Below are 16,950 nucleotides of genomic sequence, written 5' to 3'. Positions count from 1 at the left end.
TGCCATTTGTTTCCTTATGCGCATTAAATGGGGTTTCCATGGCTGTATTTTAAGATGAATGTATTCATTAATGTAGTTTACTACACTCTTTGTCTGCAATTCATGTTTCTTAAATATGGTCAAGCGTGGCATTTTTAATTTCCATAAAAGGTAACATGTGTTATTCTAATTTATTTATAATATGCTGACTATTGGCAAACGATAACAGACCTGTCGAATAAATGGATGTCAAGCTTGACCCGGCAAGCCTCGACCTCAGTAAGTGCCCTACTAACTAAAGAAACTCACGAGAGTTAAAAATAGAACATTGTGTAATGTTTACATTTGTTTCTGTGTATGCATATATGTATTCTTCCATTACATAGATTGATTGATTGACGACTTGTGGATTGTTTAATTCATTGATTCATCCATTTATCTTTTGTTGTTCTTTGTGTGTTTCTGTTGCTGTTAGATACCAAAGGGGAAAGCAAGGATCATCGGATTCTGGTGATAGGCAAGGCTGGCAATGGGAAAAGCTCTGTGTGCAATACCATAGCGGGTGGACAACTCTTCAAGATTGGTAGAAGCTTCTCGGCAACCACAGAAACAGTTCATTCTGAAGACGTCAGCAGATATGGACGGAGATTACGGGTATTAATCCTTTGTGACCCTCCACCACGGAATGAGTCGCATGTCACCTTTGCATGATTTGTATATTTTTACATGTTCTTAAAAAGTTTTGTATGCTCTATCCAGTGGTGAAGCCCGTTTTAGAAAAGAGCGAAAACTGTTTGAGTTAGAAGCCTGTGACTAAGGTGACCCTCACACTGTTACCAGACACTCCCCGGACTTATATTAAACCTAGCGCAGAACCGCGCGAGGTGACATGCGACTCATTTCGTGGTGGAGGGTCACATGTGCTTGGTTTGATGGATTTGCTAGCTGACTGGGTGGCGAACTGTCCGTAGACATTTCTCTCTGTTTGTGAATAGTTATTCTGCAGGGCTAGGTAGCTCAGTTGGTAAAGCACTGGACTTGTGCTCCTAGGTTCACGGGTTCGAATCCGGGCTGGAACGGACACGGGTCAACTTTATGTGCAGACTCGGAGACGGTGTTCATGTCCCACTCCGATGTCACCACATCATTCTGCCATAATAGTCTCCTGTCCGCCCAGCCGACCTTCTTCTTGACCCTGCTTGTGACCTCGATGTTTGATACCCCCGCAAGGGGCACGGTACTCTCGAAGCACCCAAAACCTCAAAGAGAGATAACTGGCGGAAACCTTCCTATTGTAGTCTCCTGTCCGCCCAGCCGACCTTCCCATTGACCCTGCTTGTGACCTCGATGTTTGATGCCCCCACAAAGGGCACGGTACTCTGTAAGCATCCAAAACCTCAAAGAGATAAGGCCAAACAAAAAATTTGTCTGTTTAGGGTAACATGACCAAAAAAAGTAGGGTCGGTAGGTAGGTAGGGTTTTTTTTTTGTTGTTGTTTTTTTGTTGTTGTTGTTGTTGTTGTTGTAAATTCACTTCTTATATTTGATGAATACATGTTTCAAAACTAACGTATAAATAAAACAGAGAGAAAGGGAGAGAAAGAAACGCCAAATGTCTCTTTTTAGCATTTTTACCTCTTTGTTTTTCTTTTTTTTTTGTGGGTCGGCGCCAAATCGATAGGGTCGGTCGGGTTACCCTAAACAGACAATTTTTTTTTTTGGCCTAACTGGCGGAAACCTTACTATTGCAGGTGGATGATAACACCTAAACACACACACACACTCCTGGGTAGCGCGACTCTTGTTGCTGCTAGCTTTGGGATAATCAAGATAAGGAAATGAAAATAAAATGAAAGGAAATTGACCTAGTGCATGAGAGGGGGGTGGGCCTAAAGGAGGCAGAGGTACACTGAGGCTCAGGATTGTTAAAGCTTTTTAAAGGGGAATTTTGGGTACTGGGTCACACCTTACAAAATACATGTGTTGTAGTTGTTGTTGTTGTTGTTGTTGTTGTTGTTGTGGTGGTGGTGGTGGTGGTGGTGGTGTTGTTGTTTTTGTTGTTTGTTTGTTTGTTTGTTTGTTTGCTTAACGCCCAGTCCACCACGAAGGGTGATATCAGGGCGGTGCTGCTTTGACATTTAACGTGCGCCACACACAAGACAGAAGTCGCAGCACAGGCTTCATGTCTCACCCAGTCACATTATTCTGACACCGGACCAACCAGTCCTAGCACTAACCCCATAATGCCAGACGGAGCAGCCACTAGATTGCCAATTTTAAAGTCTTAGGTATGACCCGGCCGGGGTTCGAACCCACGACCTCCCGCTCACTGGGCGGACGCCTTACCACTAGGCCACCGTGTTGTGGTGTTTTTGCTGTTGCTGATGTTGCTGTTTAAAAAAAATAAAATGGTATGGGTCACCTTGAAACTCAGCATATATGTGATCTAGCTTGTACGTGCCTCCTTCCATATGACAAAATACCGGTGTCAACCTGTGAAAGTGATTCAGGTTTTCACTGTGCACTGGCTATGTAGCCAGCCTGTAGACAGCTGGTATGTGTTGAAATTGATGACCGATCTTGTCCCATGATTAAGCCTGAACAGTACTGTTCTATGGTGGTGGCCATGATTGTTTACACAGGGGTGATGGATTGACACTGGAATATTTAAACGAGAAGAAAGGTACCTTAATAAACATAATATGTGACCCTCCACCACGGAATGAGTCGCATGTCACCTTTGCATGATTTTCATATTTTTAAATTTTGCTAGAGAGTTTTTTATGCTCTATCCAGTGGTAAAAACGGTTTTAGAAAAGAGCGAACACTGTTTGAGTTATAAGCCTGTGACAAAGGTGACCATCACACTGTTACCAGACACTCCCAGGACTTATATTAAGCCTAGCGCAGAACCGCGCGAGGTGACATGCGACTCAGTTCGTGGTGGAGGGTCACATATTGCAGAACCTGTTGCACACCCATGAACTTTTATGTCTGCCTCAGGTAGTGGACACCCCTGATGTAACCAACCTGGACATGACCCCGGAACAGAGGCAGGCAGAAGTCAGCAGGTGGAGAGAGGAAACTCACCCCTACCCCACGGCAGTTCTCCTTACTGTCCGTTGTGATGTCAGGTGGGGGCAGACATCTCTTTAACTTAAATATGCCTTTTTGTGTGTGTGGTTTTGTTTTTAAACTGATTGATTGATTTGTTGATTTACCATTATATTTATTTTCTTAAGCATGTGTTTTATGTGTGCATGCTTTTGGAGTGTTATTTGTTTAATTTATCTTATTTTAATGTTTTATTTAATGTTCAGTTTTATTCATCAGTTTATTATACATGTTTTTATTCATGTAACTTGTAATGTACCTACTGTTCGGCCCTTTCTGACTCAAATCTGATATTTTCAAGAATATATACAATCAAACTGACAGCCACACTTGGATATATCCTAAAAAGCGTGTTTTGTGGCCGGGTTATTCCCCCTGCGCCGTTAGCATGCAATGGGAGGAGTTGAGTAGGGATACTTGTGACCCAAGTAAACACAAATAAACACAGACTTTAGCATTTCCATTGCTTTCTACCTGATTATTTGTCCAGGTACACAGCAGAAGAGCACGCCATCTACCGACAGATTCAGAGGCTGTGGGGCGACAATTCACTGCAAAGCAGGCTGGTGGTGGCCTTCACCTTTGGGGACTGTCAGGACAAACCCATATCTGAGGAGCTGAAGACAGTCTGTCCTGAACTGATCAGTGTCCTGAGAGATGCTGGGGAACGATACTTCATGTTCAACAACAAGGTTGGTTGGTTATTGTTTCATAACAGCCCAAAACCCGATGTAACCGATGCAAGTTATTTCAATTCTCAGTCTAAATAGTGGTCTCGGTATCAAAACCAGTTTGGTGTAGGTCCATCACAGTAAACATGTTGACAGTTCTAAACAGCTCATGTCTTTTCCCACTCGTTAAAAATCGTGGTCTCTATTAAAACAATTCAAACACATCTTTTTGGGGGGTACGTCTCGGACAATACCAAGGTAAAACGTGCACTTGTCTTTTTGCTTTTTCATCTCTTCGCTTTGTTCCGTTTAGTTTTGAGTTAATTAACGTTTACTTTGTGTTCGTACAATCTGTTCTTTCTCTTTCTTTTTATATGGCCAGTCGAACGCAGAAAAAGAAGACGAGAACAATTACATCACATGGATATAATATGATAAGATAAGATAAGATAAAATAAGAAGATTAGAAAGCTTTAATATCCATTTTCATTTTACACAAACATGGAAATTTTTCTTTAATAATAATAATGATAATAATGTGTTATGTAATTGTAATCGATACATTGAAGGTATTGTAATCGATACTTTGAAGGTATGTGGCCTTAACCCATTTATTTTTGTAACGTTGTCTTTGTTTATGTACTATGCTGTGTGTGTTTTACTCTTCATACTGATCCATTCAAATCTGCATTGTGTCTCAACAGGCCAAAAACGCAGATGAACAGGGAGAGAAGCTGATCAACTTCTTGGACAAGAATGTCACAGAAACAAAACTTCCTTTACCAGCACCTAAGCCACTGTGGTTAACCTATTTGCCTCACGCTCTTGCTGGGGTTGCTTTGTTTTCTGGCATTTGCTTTGCTGCCTCCTACACTGCAAGCAATTCTGCAGGAGCCGGTGTATTTGGAGTGATGTTTTTCTTTGCGGGCCTGGCTCTCATTGCTTGGAAAGTGTGGGACGTTTCTAAGCGTTGAAATTTGTAAAGTGATATGGAAAACACATAAATGCAACTACTTATCCATTTCTATAGTTCAACTGTTGTTATTGATATGCATGTTTGTATGTATTTTATTTGTTGTAAACTGTGGGACGTTTCTAAGCGTTGACATTGTAAAGTGATATGGAAAACACATTAATACAACTACTTATCCATTTCTACATTTTAACTGTATGTATGTTTGTATGTCTTTTATTTGTTCTCTTAATCAATAGATATCATTTATTTTGTATGTATTTATGAATTGATGTGTTTATGTATGTGTTTATGTATTTATTTGTTTATCCATTGATTATTTATTTATGTATCTATTTCTTTATTTGTTTATGTATGTGTTATTTACTTTTTTCCCAGGACGGGGGGGGGGGGGGGAGGGGGGGGGGGGGCGGGTTGTTTGCTTGTGTAGAGTATTCACTATGGGGTGGAACTAAAAGTTCGTTTGCTTTTAATTGGGAAAATGTGTGTTAGTATTTTTAGAAAGACAACTTGTCGGGGATCAGTGTTTGTAATTTTTCAGTTTCAAATATTAAGTAGAAAATTTGATTTGTAAATATAAGGAATATTTCCTTTGTAAAGAGAAAATGTCCATGTCTCGTGAGTGTAATATACCTCTATGTTGGAGTTAAAAAGAAGAAAAAAGAACAATGAAGAAGGATGCTCACCGCCTATTTACAAGAAACAAATAAAAAAAATTAAAAAAGGGAAAAAATAAAAAAAAGGAAAGAAAAAAGAGAGAAGAAAACAAGGAAGGGCTGAAGCAGCCTGCATGCAAAGTGGGGTAAAAAATAAAAAAAATTAAAAAATTAAAAAAAGTTCATTTTTGCTCGGAGGAAGGGAAAGACAATAGCTTGATTTTCACGCTTTCCTGTGCCATGCTTAGATGTTAACTGTTTTCTCTTTTTATATGAATATTAATTGTTTTTTCTTCAAAAATGTTTCATTCAGGCACTTTTACAATTTGTCATCACTGTAATATGTGTATGATTATTTATCTTGATATGTTGCATCTGTTAAACTGTGGCTATGTATGCATATTGTGAAAGGTATGTGTTGCCAAACATCTTTCAGCTAGCAATCTGTCCTCAATCATTATTTCTCCGACACACATTGCAATGCTTTTATTCTAACAAATGAATGTTCAAACGCTAAATCTGAAATTAATCCTCCTACATACATTAGATATGTGTTTTTTCTCTCACTAAATTAGATCCACTGTTACCCTGTGTGTACGTGTATAAAACAGAAAACCAAGAAAACCAGGGTATGCGAATACGTTGCACTTTGGTATTTTTAGATTCCAGGGTATATACAGTAATTGAAATTTTAAAACCATCTTCAATATAAGTGTGTGTGTGTGTGTGTGTGTGTGTGTGTGTGTGTGTGTGTGTGTGTGTGTGTGTATGTGTGTGTGTGTGTGTGTGTGTGTGTGTGTGTGTGTGTGTGTGTGTGTGTGTGTGTGTGTGTGTGTGTGTTCGGCCTTTTTTTCGTATTGCATGTCTTTTTGTAAGAAGTCGAAGCATTGGGGCGTCTGTCAATTACATTTTAGGCTGTTTTGTTTAAATTTATTGTCTAACTAAAAGTAAATGTTTTATTCAGAGTGCGTGTGTGTGTGTGTGTGTGTGTGTGTGTGTGTGTGTGTGTGTGTGTGTGTGTGTGTGTGTGTGTGTGTGTGTGTGTGTGTGTGTGTAAAGAAAGAAGGACAGAAAGAAAACAACACATACAGGAACAAGACTAACAGTCACGACATCAACACCAACATCAACAACACCAACAACACCAACAACAACAACAACAGCAACACCACCACCACCAACAACAACGACAACAACAACAACAACAACACAAATACAAAATAAAGTCATTGAACACGTATATTATTTGCTTTTATATGTGACATAATTATGTCTTAACAAACAAACAATACATTAGACACATCTCTCATTTGAAAGTGTCTCCCAGTGGCAAACTTAGAAATACATGAACCGTATTTTTCTCACGGCAAGAAAAATAGACTTCGTGGCTCTAGAAATACGTATAAGTATGTAAGCAAACAAGAGTTGTATTGTACAACGTTTACGATTCATTTAACTGCACTCGCCCAGACTTTCAGAGTTAAGAGAATATAAGCACTTCTCTGTTTATTGCATAACAAATGGTATACGGTTATACACTATTTGTTTTACAGCCTTTCAACACGCAGGCACACACCACGACTACTCTCACACACACACACACACACACACACACACACACACACACACACACACACACACACACACACACACACACACACACACACACACACACACACACACACACTCACAGACACACTCACACACATGCACACACACAAACACACACACACACACACACACACACACACACACACACACACACACACACACACACACACACACTGAGAACGTAGTTGATTTCTAAGTGTTGGAATATACGAGCGGGAAGACAATTCTGCAGGCCGCTGGGCTCAGGTGCAAGACCGGAAATGGGTGCCACCCACAAGGGAGAAAACACACCGCGTGGTCTGATTAGTTGAAATCACAACATATCTTCATCTTAACCAATCCAATAGTACGGCTGGCTCTCACCCGCTTGGTACCTTTCTCATGCACCAGGAATGCTATGCAATAAGAAAAAGTGGGTGCCACACAAACGGGTGAGAATAAACCGTTAAAACCGATCGAAGTGTGTTCATGTGAATAATTATTGAGACACTGATTTAAATTGTGTCTAAAAAATGTCATGTAAGTTCCTTCATTTGTTCAAACTTGCTTCGACAGATTCTGAAATTATCACAGACCAAATATTAGCAAAATATTAGCAAAGTCGATTTTCGGGATCAATCACTGTTGGATGTATTAGCTCGTTCTGTTGACTGCTGGCGTGAGACTACTTACATGTATATAGTATATTTAAAACCTGTCTGGAAAGGCTGGTCATTTGGAAGTGTTGAAACATATCAGCAGTCGGTTGATTCTGAGGGAAAGATGATGGGACGGAGGTAGCCATCCGATCCAGTGGCGATTGATACAGCTCTCACAACGGTTCTGCTAGAGCCTGCAGAGCAACACAATAAGAATAACGATAACGATAAGATTCATATAGTCCGGTGAGGCTACCCTCATGAAAATTCGGGCTGCTTTCTCCCTGGGGAAAGCGAGCTGCCATACAGTAGACGGCGCTACCCGTGTACTTATTTTTTTGTCCTGCATGCGTGTATTCATGTTTCCAAGTCCTGAGACTCTTGCTGTGGACTTGGGTTCTTTATCGTGCGCATGCGTGCACACGGGGTTTTTAGGACACCGATGAGAGTCTGCACAAAGTTGACTCTGGGAAATAAACCCCTCGCCGAGCGTAGGGATCGAACCCACGCCAATAGTGACAACTGGTTTTGAAGCCAGCGCTGACTGAGCTATTTCCCCGCCCCCAAGGGTTAAGGTCCTAGATGCACGAATACGAAGGTCAATATATGAATTCCGGAAAGCACTCGACATATGGGCTGTGAACGAGTTGTTTATCTTTAAAACATTGAAGCAAGATTTTCCACGTGACTCTATAAGGCCAGCGAGGGGCGTGTCTCCTACGTTGTCGACCATCGTCTATTATTTCTGAAAATGCAATGAAGGAACGCACGGATTCAGAATATGGTTTCATGTTAACGCCATATTCTTGCAGAAGATGAGCATGTAAAGTTTTACTTGGGAAGACCTCAGCTACACTCGACGACTTTGCTTGTCGTGATCATGGAATTGGATCACCCTGAGTAAGTATCAGTCATATCACTACATAGTTGTTACCCTCCACCACGGAATGAGTCACATGTCACCTTTGCATGCTTTTCATATTTGTACATGTTCCTAAAGAGTTTGTGTATGCTCTATCCAGTGGTGAAAACCGTTTTAGAAAAGAGCGAACACTGTTTGAGTTATAAGCCTGTGACTAAGGTGACACTCACACTGTTTACCAGACACTCCCCGGACTTATATTAAGCCTAGCGCAGAACCGCGCGAGGTGACATGCGACTCATTTCGTGGTGGAGGGTCACATTTTGAAAACTAATTCATTGGACAATCGTACACCATCCCATTTTGAAGAATTACACAAACGATGATTGGGCATTGTATGATGTCCTTTGTCAATAAATGCGCCTTGAGTCGCCTGTTGGTGAGATATGTGCGCGTTATAAATATTCGTATTATTATTATTATTATTATTATTATTACTATTAGTATTATTAATAAGTACCGATTCTAAGGTCCCAGATAAACTGAGGTTTACAGTTTATGCATTTAATTTGTTATTGGTCAGGTCATTTGTTATTGTTTGTGTTTGTTTCATGCGTGTGAATGTTTCTTTGCTCGTCAACAAAGCGGTGTCTTTGTTTGCATTGTTTGTTTTAACACAGGGCACAAGCAGCACTATGTGTATCATGTCTTACTTGTATTTCTGCTATGGCGACAACAGGCGATCATCCCGAACAGAACGAGGAGGAAAATCAGAATAACAGCTGATACTCCAGATATGAGAGGCACTGCAAATAAGTGACAATTACACTCGGTTTCATGAATCCATTATTCAAGTAAATAAGTGCGTATATATAACACCAACTCATTTAAAGAGTGCAGTTAAAATAAATACGCTAAGTAGGAAGAACATGATGGAATGGCCGACCAGAGGGGGGTGGGTGTGTTCAGGAAGGGAATCAATGTATGGTGTGTGTGTGTGTGTGTGTGTGTGTGTGTGTGTGTGTGTGTGTGTGTGTGTGTGTGTGAGAGAGAGTGTGTATGTGTGTGTGTGTGTGTGTGCGTGTGTGTGTGCGTGTGTATGTGTGTGTGTGTGTGCGAGTGTGTAGTGTGTGTGTATGTGTGTGTTTATGTGTGTGTGTGTGTGTGTGTGTGTGTGTGTGTGTGTGTGTGTGTGTGTGTGTGTACTTGTCATCTCCCAATCGCAATATGGACACCATGTAGTACATTATCACGATTTGCAAGTGCCTTAGTATGATATAGTTGCATGTAACACGCATGCGTATGCAAAGTACAGAATCGTCCAGAGGTCTGTGTGTATGCCTGGGTTGTGTGCTTTCATGTACACTTGTTTCAGTCCATGATTACGTTGTGTGTATACGTCTGAGCTTAGTTGTGTCTGTGCGTTTTCACTTGACATTGCACAGCCATTATAGTGAAACAATATCCTTTCATCTGTTAAATGGCTGGATGGGTAAGTGGGATCGAGGGGTTACATTGATGGGCAACAGCAAACAGGAAATGAATCATAACGTATTGTTATTTGCTTGAGACCAGGACACTATTTACTTCGGCCATAGTTTCTGTCTGCGTCTCTGTTTGTATGCATGTGTGTATGTCTGCCTGCCTATATTTATGTATGTTTGTCTCACTGGCTCTCTATCTGTCTGTCTATCTGTCTGTCTGTCTCTCTGTCTGTCTCTCTCTCTCTCTCTCTCTTTCTCTCTCTCTCTCTCTCTCTCTCAATCGATCAGAAAAGCCTTATTGGCCAAATGAGCGTTGTTGTTTTGAATTATTACACTCGGTCAATAAACGTTGATAATCTAGCGCTAGCATATCCTTCAATTAGATTAAATGGATAACTTTTAAATCGATCAAGATTTTGTTTGATAGTGAGTTATGTTCAATATTTATGTGTTGCGTTTGCTACATCCCGATAACAGGCGTTTGCAACAATGTAAAATTACTCTTGGAGGTGAACAGAAATATTCATGTACAGGTCCATAAAATGTACCTGGGCTTGTTGACACAATGCGTGGTACTTCTGTTGCTGAGGTAGAGTTCAAAAGCACCTTTTTGGGCAAGCCTGCCCACGTAAGAAAAGAAAGAAACATGTTACATGCCTTCAAGAATTATACGAGAAAGGAAATCATGAATATGAAATCGAAGTATGTATTTCAGCACCCTCAATCCTCCATCGCCCCATCCCTTCACATCATCATTGGTCCAATGTTCAGCATTGACATTTCTTGTATTATACATCAAGCAAAATTAGAGAGATCTTTCAGCAAAAAAGGCTTAATTATAGCTTGAAGAGATGACATACTGTAATCGCGCAAGAAGCTATGTACCATCACCAAGCCTAATTATGTGTCCTTGTATACGGTTAATTGCAGGCTTGTTTCTTAGTCTGCACATATCAATGTGACTGTGAGCAGAATCTGCTTTCCTACTATACATACCTACTATTTCGAATGCCTGTTTCCGAATATTTTAAGGCACTGTAAATACTGTTCCTACGAAATAACCCCAGCCCCATGTTTGTTTGTTTGTTTGTTTGCTTAACGCCCAGCCGACCACGAAGGGCCATATCAGGGCGGTGCTGCTTTGACATATAACGTGCGCCACACACAAGACAGAAGTCGCAGCACAGGCTTCATATTTCACCCAGTCACATTATTCTGACACCGGACCAACCAGTCCTAGCACTAACCCCATAATGCCAGACGCCAGGCGGAGCAACCACTAGATTGCCAATTTTAAAGTCTTAGGTATGACCCGGCCGGGGTTCGAACCCACGACCTCCCGATCACTGGGCGGACGCATTACCACTAGGCCAACCGTGCCGGTCCTCAGCACCATACCCCTCAGAGATCTACTACTATGTGTGCTAATATTCCTAGCACATACCCTATTGCCATATGTGCATATCACCTTTGAACAAAAATTCCCGCAAGACTTACATGACATGTTGATATATATGTCGCTCTGTTGCTTTGTGCCATTTTGGAAGTCAACAAAAACCTCCCAGTGACGAAGTCCTGAGGTTTTATGTCGCACTTCCACAGAGAACCTCTTTGGCTCGCACACACAGCCTGATGATCGATCACAGTCGCCTCTCACGTAATGTATGTTGCACAGCAAGTTTGTGGTGGAAAGTAGTCTTTCTTTGACTGAAACACTCTGTACGTGTCCAACGCTGTAACTACAAGGCCAGAAAGTAACTATCGTGAGACACTCGCCGTCTTCTTGCTCCACAGAATTCACGAACGTCGTCAGTAGTTTACCTGAAGTACAAACAAAGATGAAACACATTAATTGTTTTCATGTGCCTGCATAATAATAAGTTATGTATCGATTGGAGATTGGATTTCCCTTCTTTGAGTCATGTGACGTCAGAGGCCGACAAAACTTTATAATTTGGCTTTTCAGGTTGACCGAAACTTCAAAGGAACTAAAAAATAAAAAATAAACGTCATGTGTTTGATTGCATGTGTGTGTGCTGTTCAATGTCAAAACAACAACAAAGTGAATACATGACGTGTGTTTTGTAGTTCCTTTGAAGTTTCGGTCAACCTGAAACGCCCAAATATAAAGCTTATGTGTTTGATTGCATGTGGATTGCATGCATGCGTTTGTGTGCTCGTTCAATCGTCAAAACAACAACAAAGTCATAGTACCTGAAAGGAATTCGATCGATACATAAATGTTATTTGCGTGTTTGACCAAAATATGACATTTTACACAGATCTCGACAGTCATTGTTCACCTCGACCGCTAGCGCGGTCTCGGAGAACAATGACTGTCTCGATCTGTGTAAAATGTCATATTTTGGTCAAACACGCAAATAACGTATAATGACATTACTCGCTGTTCTGCAACTGGACTTGACCTGGCTAATTGTCATCAATGTTTTATCAACAACAAAAATCACATTCGTTGAATCACATTCGGGAGAGAGAGAGAGAGAGAGAGAGAGAGAGAGAGAGAGAGAGAGAGAGAGAGAGAGAGAGAGAGAGAGAGAGAGTGAGAGAGAAAGAGACATAGACAGACAGAGAGACAGAGACAAACAGTCAGACAGACACAGGCACAGAGAGAGAGAGAGAGAGAGAGAGAGAGAGAGAGAGAGAGAGAGAGAGAGAGAGAGAGAGAGAGAGAGAGAGAGAGAGAGAGAGAGAGAGAGAGACGGAGAGAGACACAGAGAGAGGGGGGAGAGAGAGATAGACAGACAGACAGACAGCGACACAGAAAGCTAACATACTGCCAGACAGACAGACAGCCATACAGACAGGCTGCAAGCCAGGCAAAGGCAGACAGACTAACAGACAGGCAAGTAGGTAAGCAGGTATGTAAAGTAACAGACAGACAGAGCCAGCTGGACAAACACAACGATATGTAGCGAAATATAGAACTGAACTGAACTGAACTGAACTTAACGTTATTGTACACGGATTAAGATTGAAGGCTATGCATTGTCTTGCATGACAGACATACAGACAGGTAGGTAGGCAGAGAGTCAGGCGGATAGGACCCAGAGAGAAGCACACAAGGTTGCACACATGGACAGATAGAGAGAGAAACACACACAAAACACTGCAATTTCATAAAACAATTAGTCAACAGCAGGAAGTATGTGATACAATACGTGTGTGTTCGTGTGTGTGTGTGTGTGTGTGTGTGTGTGTGTGTGTGTGTGTGTGTGTGTGTGTGTCTGTGTCTGTTCGCTTGTTTGTCTGTGTGTATGTGTGTGTCTGTATGTGTGTCGCTGTGTGTCTGTGTGTGTCTGTGTGTCTGTGTGTGTGTCTGTGTCTGTGTGTCTGTGTGTGTGTGTGTGTGTGTGTGTCTGTGTGTGTGTGTGTGTGTGTGTGTGTGTGTGTGTGTGTGTGTGTGTGTGTGTCTGTGTGTGTGTGTGTGTGTATGTGCGTGTATGTGTGTATGTGAAAAGTAATACCTAAGAAAACAAATGTACTTACAAGCCCGCTGAGATGTAAGGAGTTCTGGTGTAGTCAATAAAACATAAACAAACAGAATATTCAAACGTGACATGTTACAATCATATGTTACAGCACACCACAGCTGAAAATGACACAACTAGCAAACCAACATGTCAGAAGCATATTAGCTGAATTCACACATAGTAGTACAACAGACTGCAACATCTCATATACGAAGTATCGTTTTACGTCCAAGTCAACAAAAATAAACAATTAAACAAATCGTGACTTTGACTTATCTTCCTTCTTCCGAAAGCTCGCATCCCCAGCTGGTTGCTCATAATAAAACAACATGTGCAGTAACACAAATTGTAGAGTAACTTCCACTACTACACCGCCATGTCCAACACCACCACAACTCCTATAGCGCTATCATATTACTGTTGCTACGTCTACCACCACGGGGGACCCGGGTAGCTCAGGTGGTAGAGCACTGGACTTCTGATCGTAAGGTCGCATGTCCGAATCCGGGCCCGGACGGACATGGGTCAACTTTATGTGCAGACCCAGAGACAATATCCATCTCCAACCCCCGGGTCACCACTCGGTCATTCTGCCATAAGTGCAGATGGCTGATACCACCTAAACACGCATTCACTTGTGTAGCTCATCTAAAGTCGGGTTAAAGACCCGGGTGCATGCCCCTATTGGCTTTGCCGTGATGGCGTATATCTTGAATTTCTCTCTCTCTCGTCTACCACCACTTCATTTGCACCTTCGCTTCACATACAGACATATATTGTTGTTTGGAAGCTCTGAAAGCTAAAGTAAAAATAAGTTAGTACTCAACACTCCAAAGTCATATGTGTTTTCATTAACATAGTTCTTTCCACATTTGTAATGATTCAAAAACAAATTAATCTGTTACATGTAAAACTAAGGCAAGAAGCCATGATTCAATCTTTGGACAACATGTTCAGTATGCATAACGCAATGACGGTACGTCAAAGAGTGGAGGGGAAAAGAGTGGAGGGGAAAAGAGTGGAGGGAAAAAAAATGTATGGTCTGATGTGCATGGTCTTCCTGCGTATTGAGACAATAGCATCCGTGAAGAATCAATCAATCAATCAATCAATCAATCAATCAATCAATCAATCAATCAATCAATCAATTAATCAACCAATCAATCAATCAATCAATTTATTAATCAATCAATCAATCAATTAATCAATCAATCAATCAATCAATCAATTAATCAACCAATCAATCAATCAATCAATCAATCGATATGAGGCTTATATCGCGCGTATTCCGTGGGTACAGTTCTAAGCGCAGGGATTTATTATTTTAATTTTTTAATTTTTAGTTTATGCAATGTATATCGCGCACATATTCAAGGCGCAGGGATTTATTTATGCCGTGTGAGATGGATTTTGTTTACACAATACATCACGCATTCACATCGGCCAGCAGATCGCAGCCATTTCGGAGCATATCCCTACTTTTCACGGCCTATTATCCCAAGTCACACGGGTATTTTGGTGGACATTTTTATCTATGCCTATACAATTTTGCCGGGAAAGACCCTTTTGTCGATCGTGGGATCTTTAACGTGCACACCCCAATGCAGTGTACACGAAGGGACCTCAGTTTTTCGTCTCATCCGAAAGACTAGCACTTGAACACACCACCTAGGTTAGGAAAGGGGGGAGAACATTGCTAACGCCCTGACCCAGGGTCGAACTCGCAACCTCTCGCTTCCGAGCGCAAGTGTGTTACCACTCGGCCAAGAATGGCATATCACAGATGAACACAACGCCACCAACACCACCTTCACGATCAACAAAAACAAGAACAAACCTACGAACAACAACAAAAACAGCATCAACAACAACAACAACAACAACAACAACAACAACAGCAACAACAACAACATGAACTACAACCATAAAAAACACCTACTGAGACAGATGCTGCAATCACTCTTTCTTTTGGAGCCAGTTTCAATCGCCATTCGTTCCTGAAGGAAAAAACAACTACATCAAACAGTGAGCCGAAACACACACACACACACTCACACACACACTCACACACACACACACACACACACACACACACACACACACACACACACATACACACACACACACACACTCACACACACACACACACACACACACACTCACACACACACATACACACACACACACACTCACACACACACACACACTCACACACACACACACATACACACACACACACACACACAAACTCTCACACACACACACACACACACACACACACACACACACACACACACTCACACACACACACACACACACTCTCACACACACACACACACACACTTTCTCTCCCACTCTCTCTCTCTTACTCTCTCTTTCGTTCTCTCTCTCTCTCACTCTCTCTCTCTCGCTCTATCTCTATATCTCTATCTCTCTTTCTCCCTCTCTATCTCTCTATCTTTCTTTGTCTCTCTCTATCTGTCTCTCTCTGTCGTTCTCTCTCTCTTTCCCTCCTTCTCTCTCTCTCTCTCTCTCTCTCTCTCTCTCTCTCTCTCTCTCTCTCTCTCTCTCTCTCTCTCTCTCTCTCCACAGGTTTGTCTCTCTGTATCTCTCTGTCTGTCTGTCTGTCTCTCCCTCCCTCCTTATCTCTCTCTTTCTGTCTATCTCTCTCTCTATCTCTCTCTCTATCTCTCTCTCTATCTCTGTCTCACCCACTCACTCACTCAGTCACTCACTCACTCATTCGAAAATATACATGATAGGTAGCGGCTTCTTTCTCAAAAATGATATACGCTTTGTTGTTGGTTTGGTTTTGCGTTCTTGACCAACATTAATATCACGTTGGACACATATATTAATCATATGTAATCAGTCATAGTTTCACGAGACCGCGCAAGGGGTCAAGATGACCGATGACTGTCGAGACATGTGTGCACTATTGTGGTTAAACATTCCAATATAATTTCTGAATGATCAACTTTATTTAATAACTGTTTTGATCTGTACACACACACACGCATGCAAGCTCGGTCAGATGTTCAAATAACAGTTGTACATGGCCTCTGACTTTGCGTTGATCAAATAAGGGAATCGTTACATTAGGTTTTACTTAGAATACGATATTACACACTGCTGATATAACATATATTATCCAAACTAAACGGACAGACGACTTAACAGTTGACTTTTCTTTCACAGTTAAGACTAACTTCTGTTCAAGGGAGGTGTGTGACGTAAGTGTGATGCGTGATGCATGGGATAAGGAAATATTATCATATTATTCATGAACAAGATCGAGTTACAGTTTGTTAAACATGCTCTGTGTGTGACAAACTGAATGCCTCTGCATTTACTCACTTTGCTGTTCTTTCCTTATGCCCCATTTAAGGAAATAAGTTGCTTTTCAGAAATAGATTTTAGAATTGATAGGCTTTTAGACGAATCGGTTTCGGTCTATAGGTTATCACATACA

At 41.3% G+C, this 16,950-nt stretch overlaps 2 protein-coding genes across 2 annotated transcripts; one reads left to right on the top strand and one right to left on the bottom strand.

Moving 5' to 3' along the window:
• Positions 1–430: 430 nt before the first annotated feature.
• On the top strand, positions 431–5,116 carry LOC138972759 (GTPase IMAP family member 9-like). The gene is made up of 4 exons (XM_070345432.1): positions 431–633; positions 2,982–3,112; positions 3,583–3,784; positions 4,468–5,116. Exons 2-4 carry the CDS (start codon positions 3,015–3,017, stop codon positions 4,735–4,737), a joined length of 570 nt encoding a protein of 189 aa, XP_070201533.1. The 5' UTR covers positions 431–633; positions 2,982–3,014; the 3' UTR covers positions 4,738–5,116.
• Positions 5,117–6,632: 1,516 nt separating this feature from the next.
• On the bottom strand, positions 6,633–14,074 carry LOC138972164 (uncharacterized). The gene is made up of 5 exons (XM_070344920.1): positions 13,495–14,074; positions 11,485–11,808; positions 10,536–10,607; positions 9,217–9,309; positions 6,633–7,835 (listed from the first exon to the last, which is right to left on the bottom strand). The coding sequence occupies exons 1-5, from the start codon at positions 13,565–13,567 to the stop codon at positions 7,738–7,740; spliced, it is 660 nt and encodes a 219-aa protein (XP_070201021.1). The 5' UTR covers positions 13,568–14,074; the 3' UTR covers positions 6,633–7,737.
• Positions 14,075–16,950: the final 2,876 nt, after the last annotated feature.

This window comes from Littorina saxatilis, linkage group LG8, assembly GCF_037325665.1.
Source record: "Littorina saxatilis isolate snail1 linkage group LG8, US_GU_Lsax_2.0, whole genome shotgun sequence".
NCBI classification, from domain to species: Eukaryota; Metazoa; Mollusca; class Gastropoda; order Littorinimorpha; family Littorinidae; genus Littorina; species Littorina saxatilis.
Note: the sequence above shows the minus strand (reverse complement) of the source record. Positions and strands in the feature narration are given on the sequence as shown.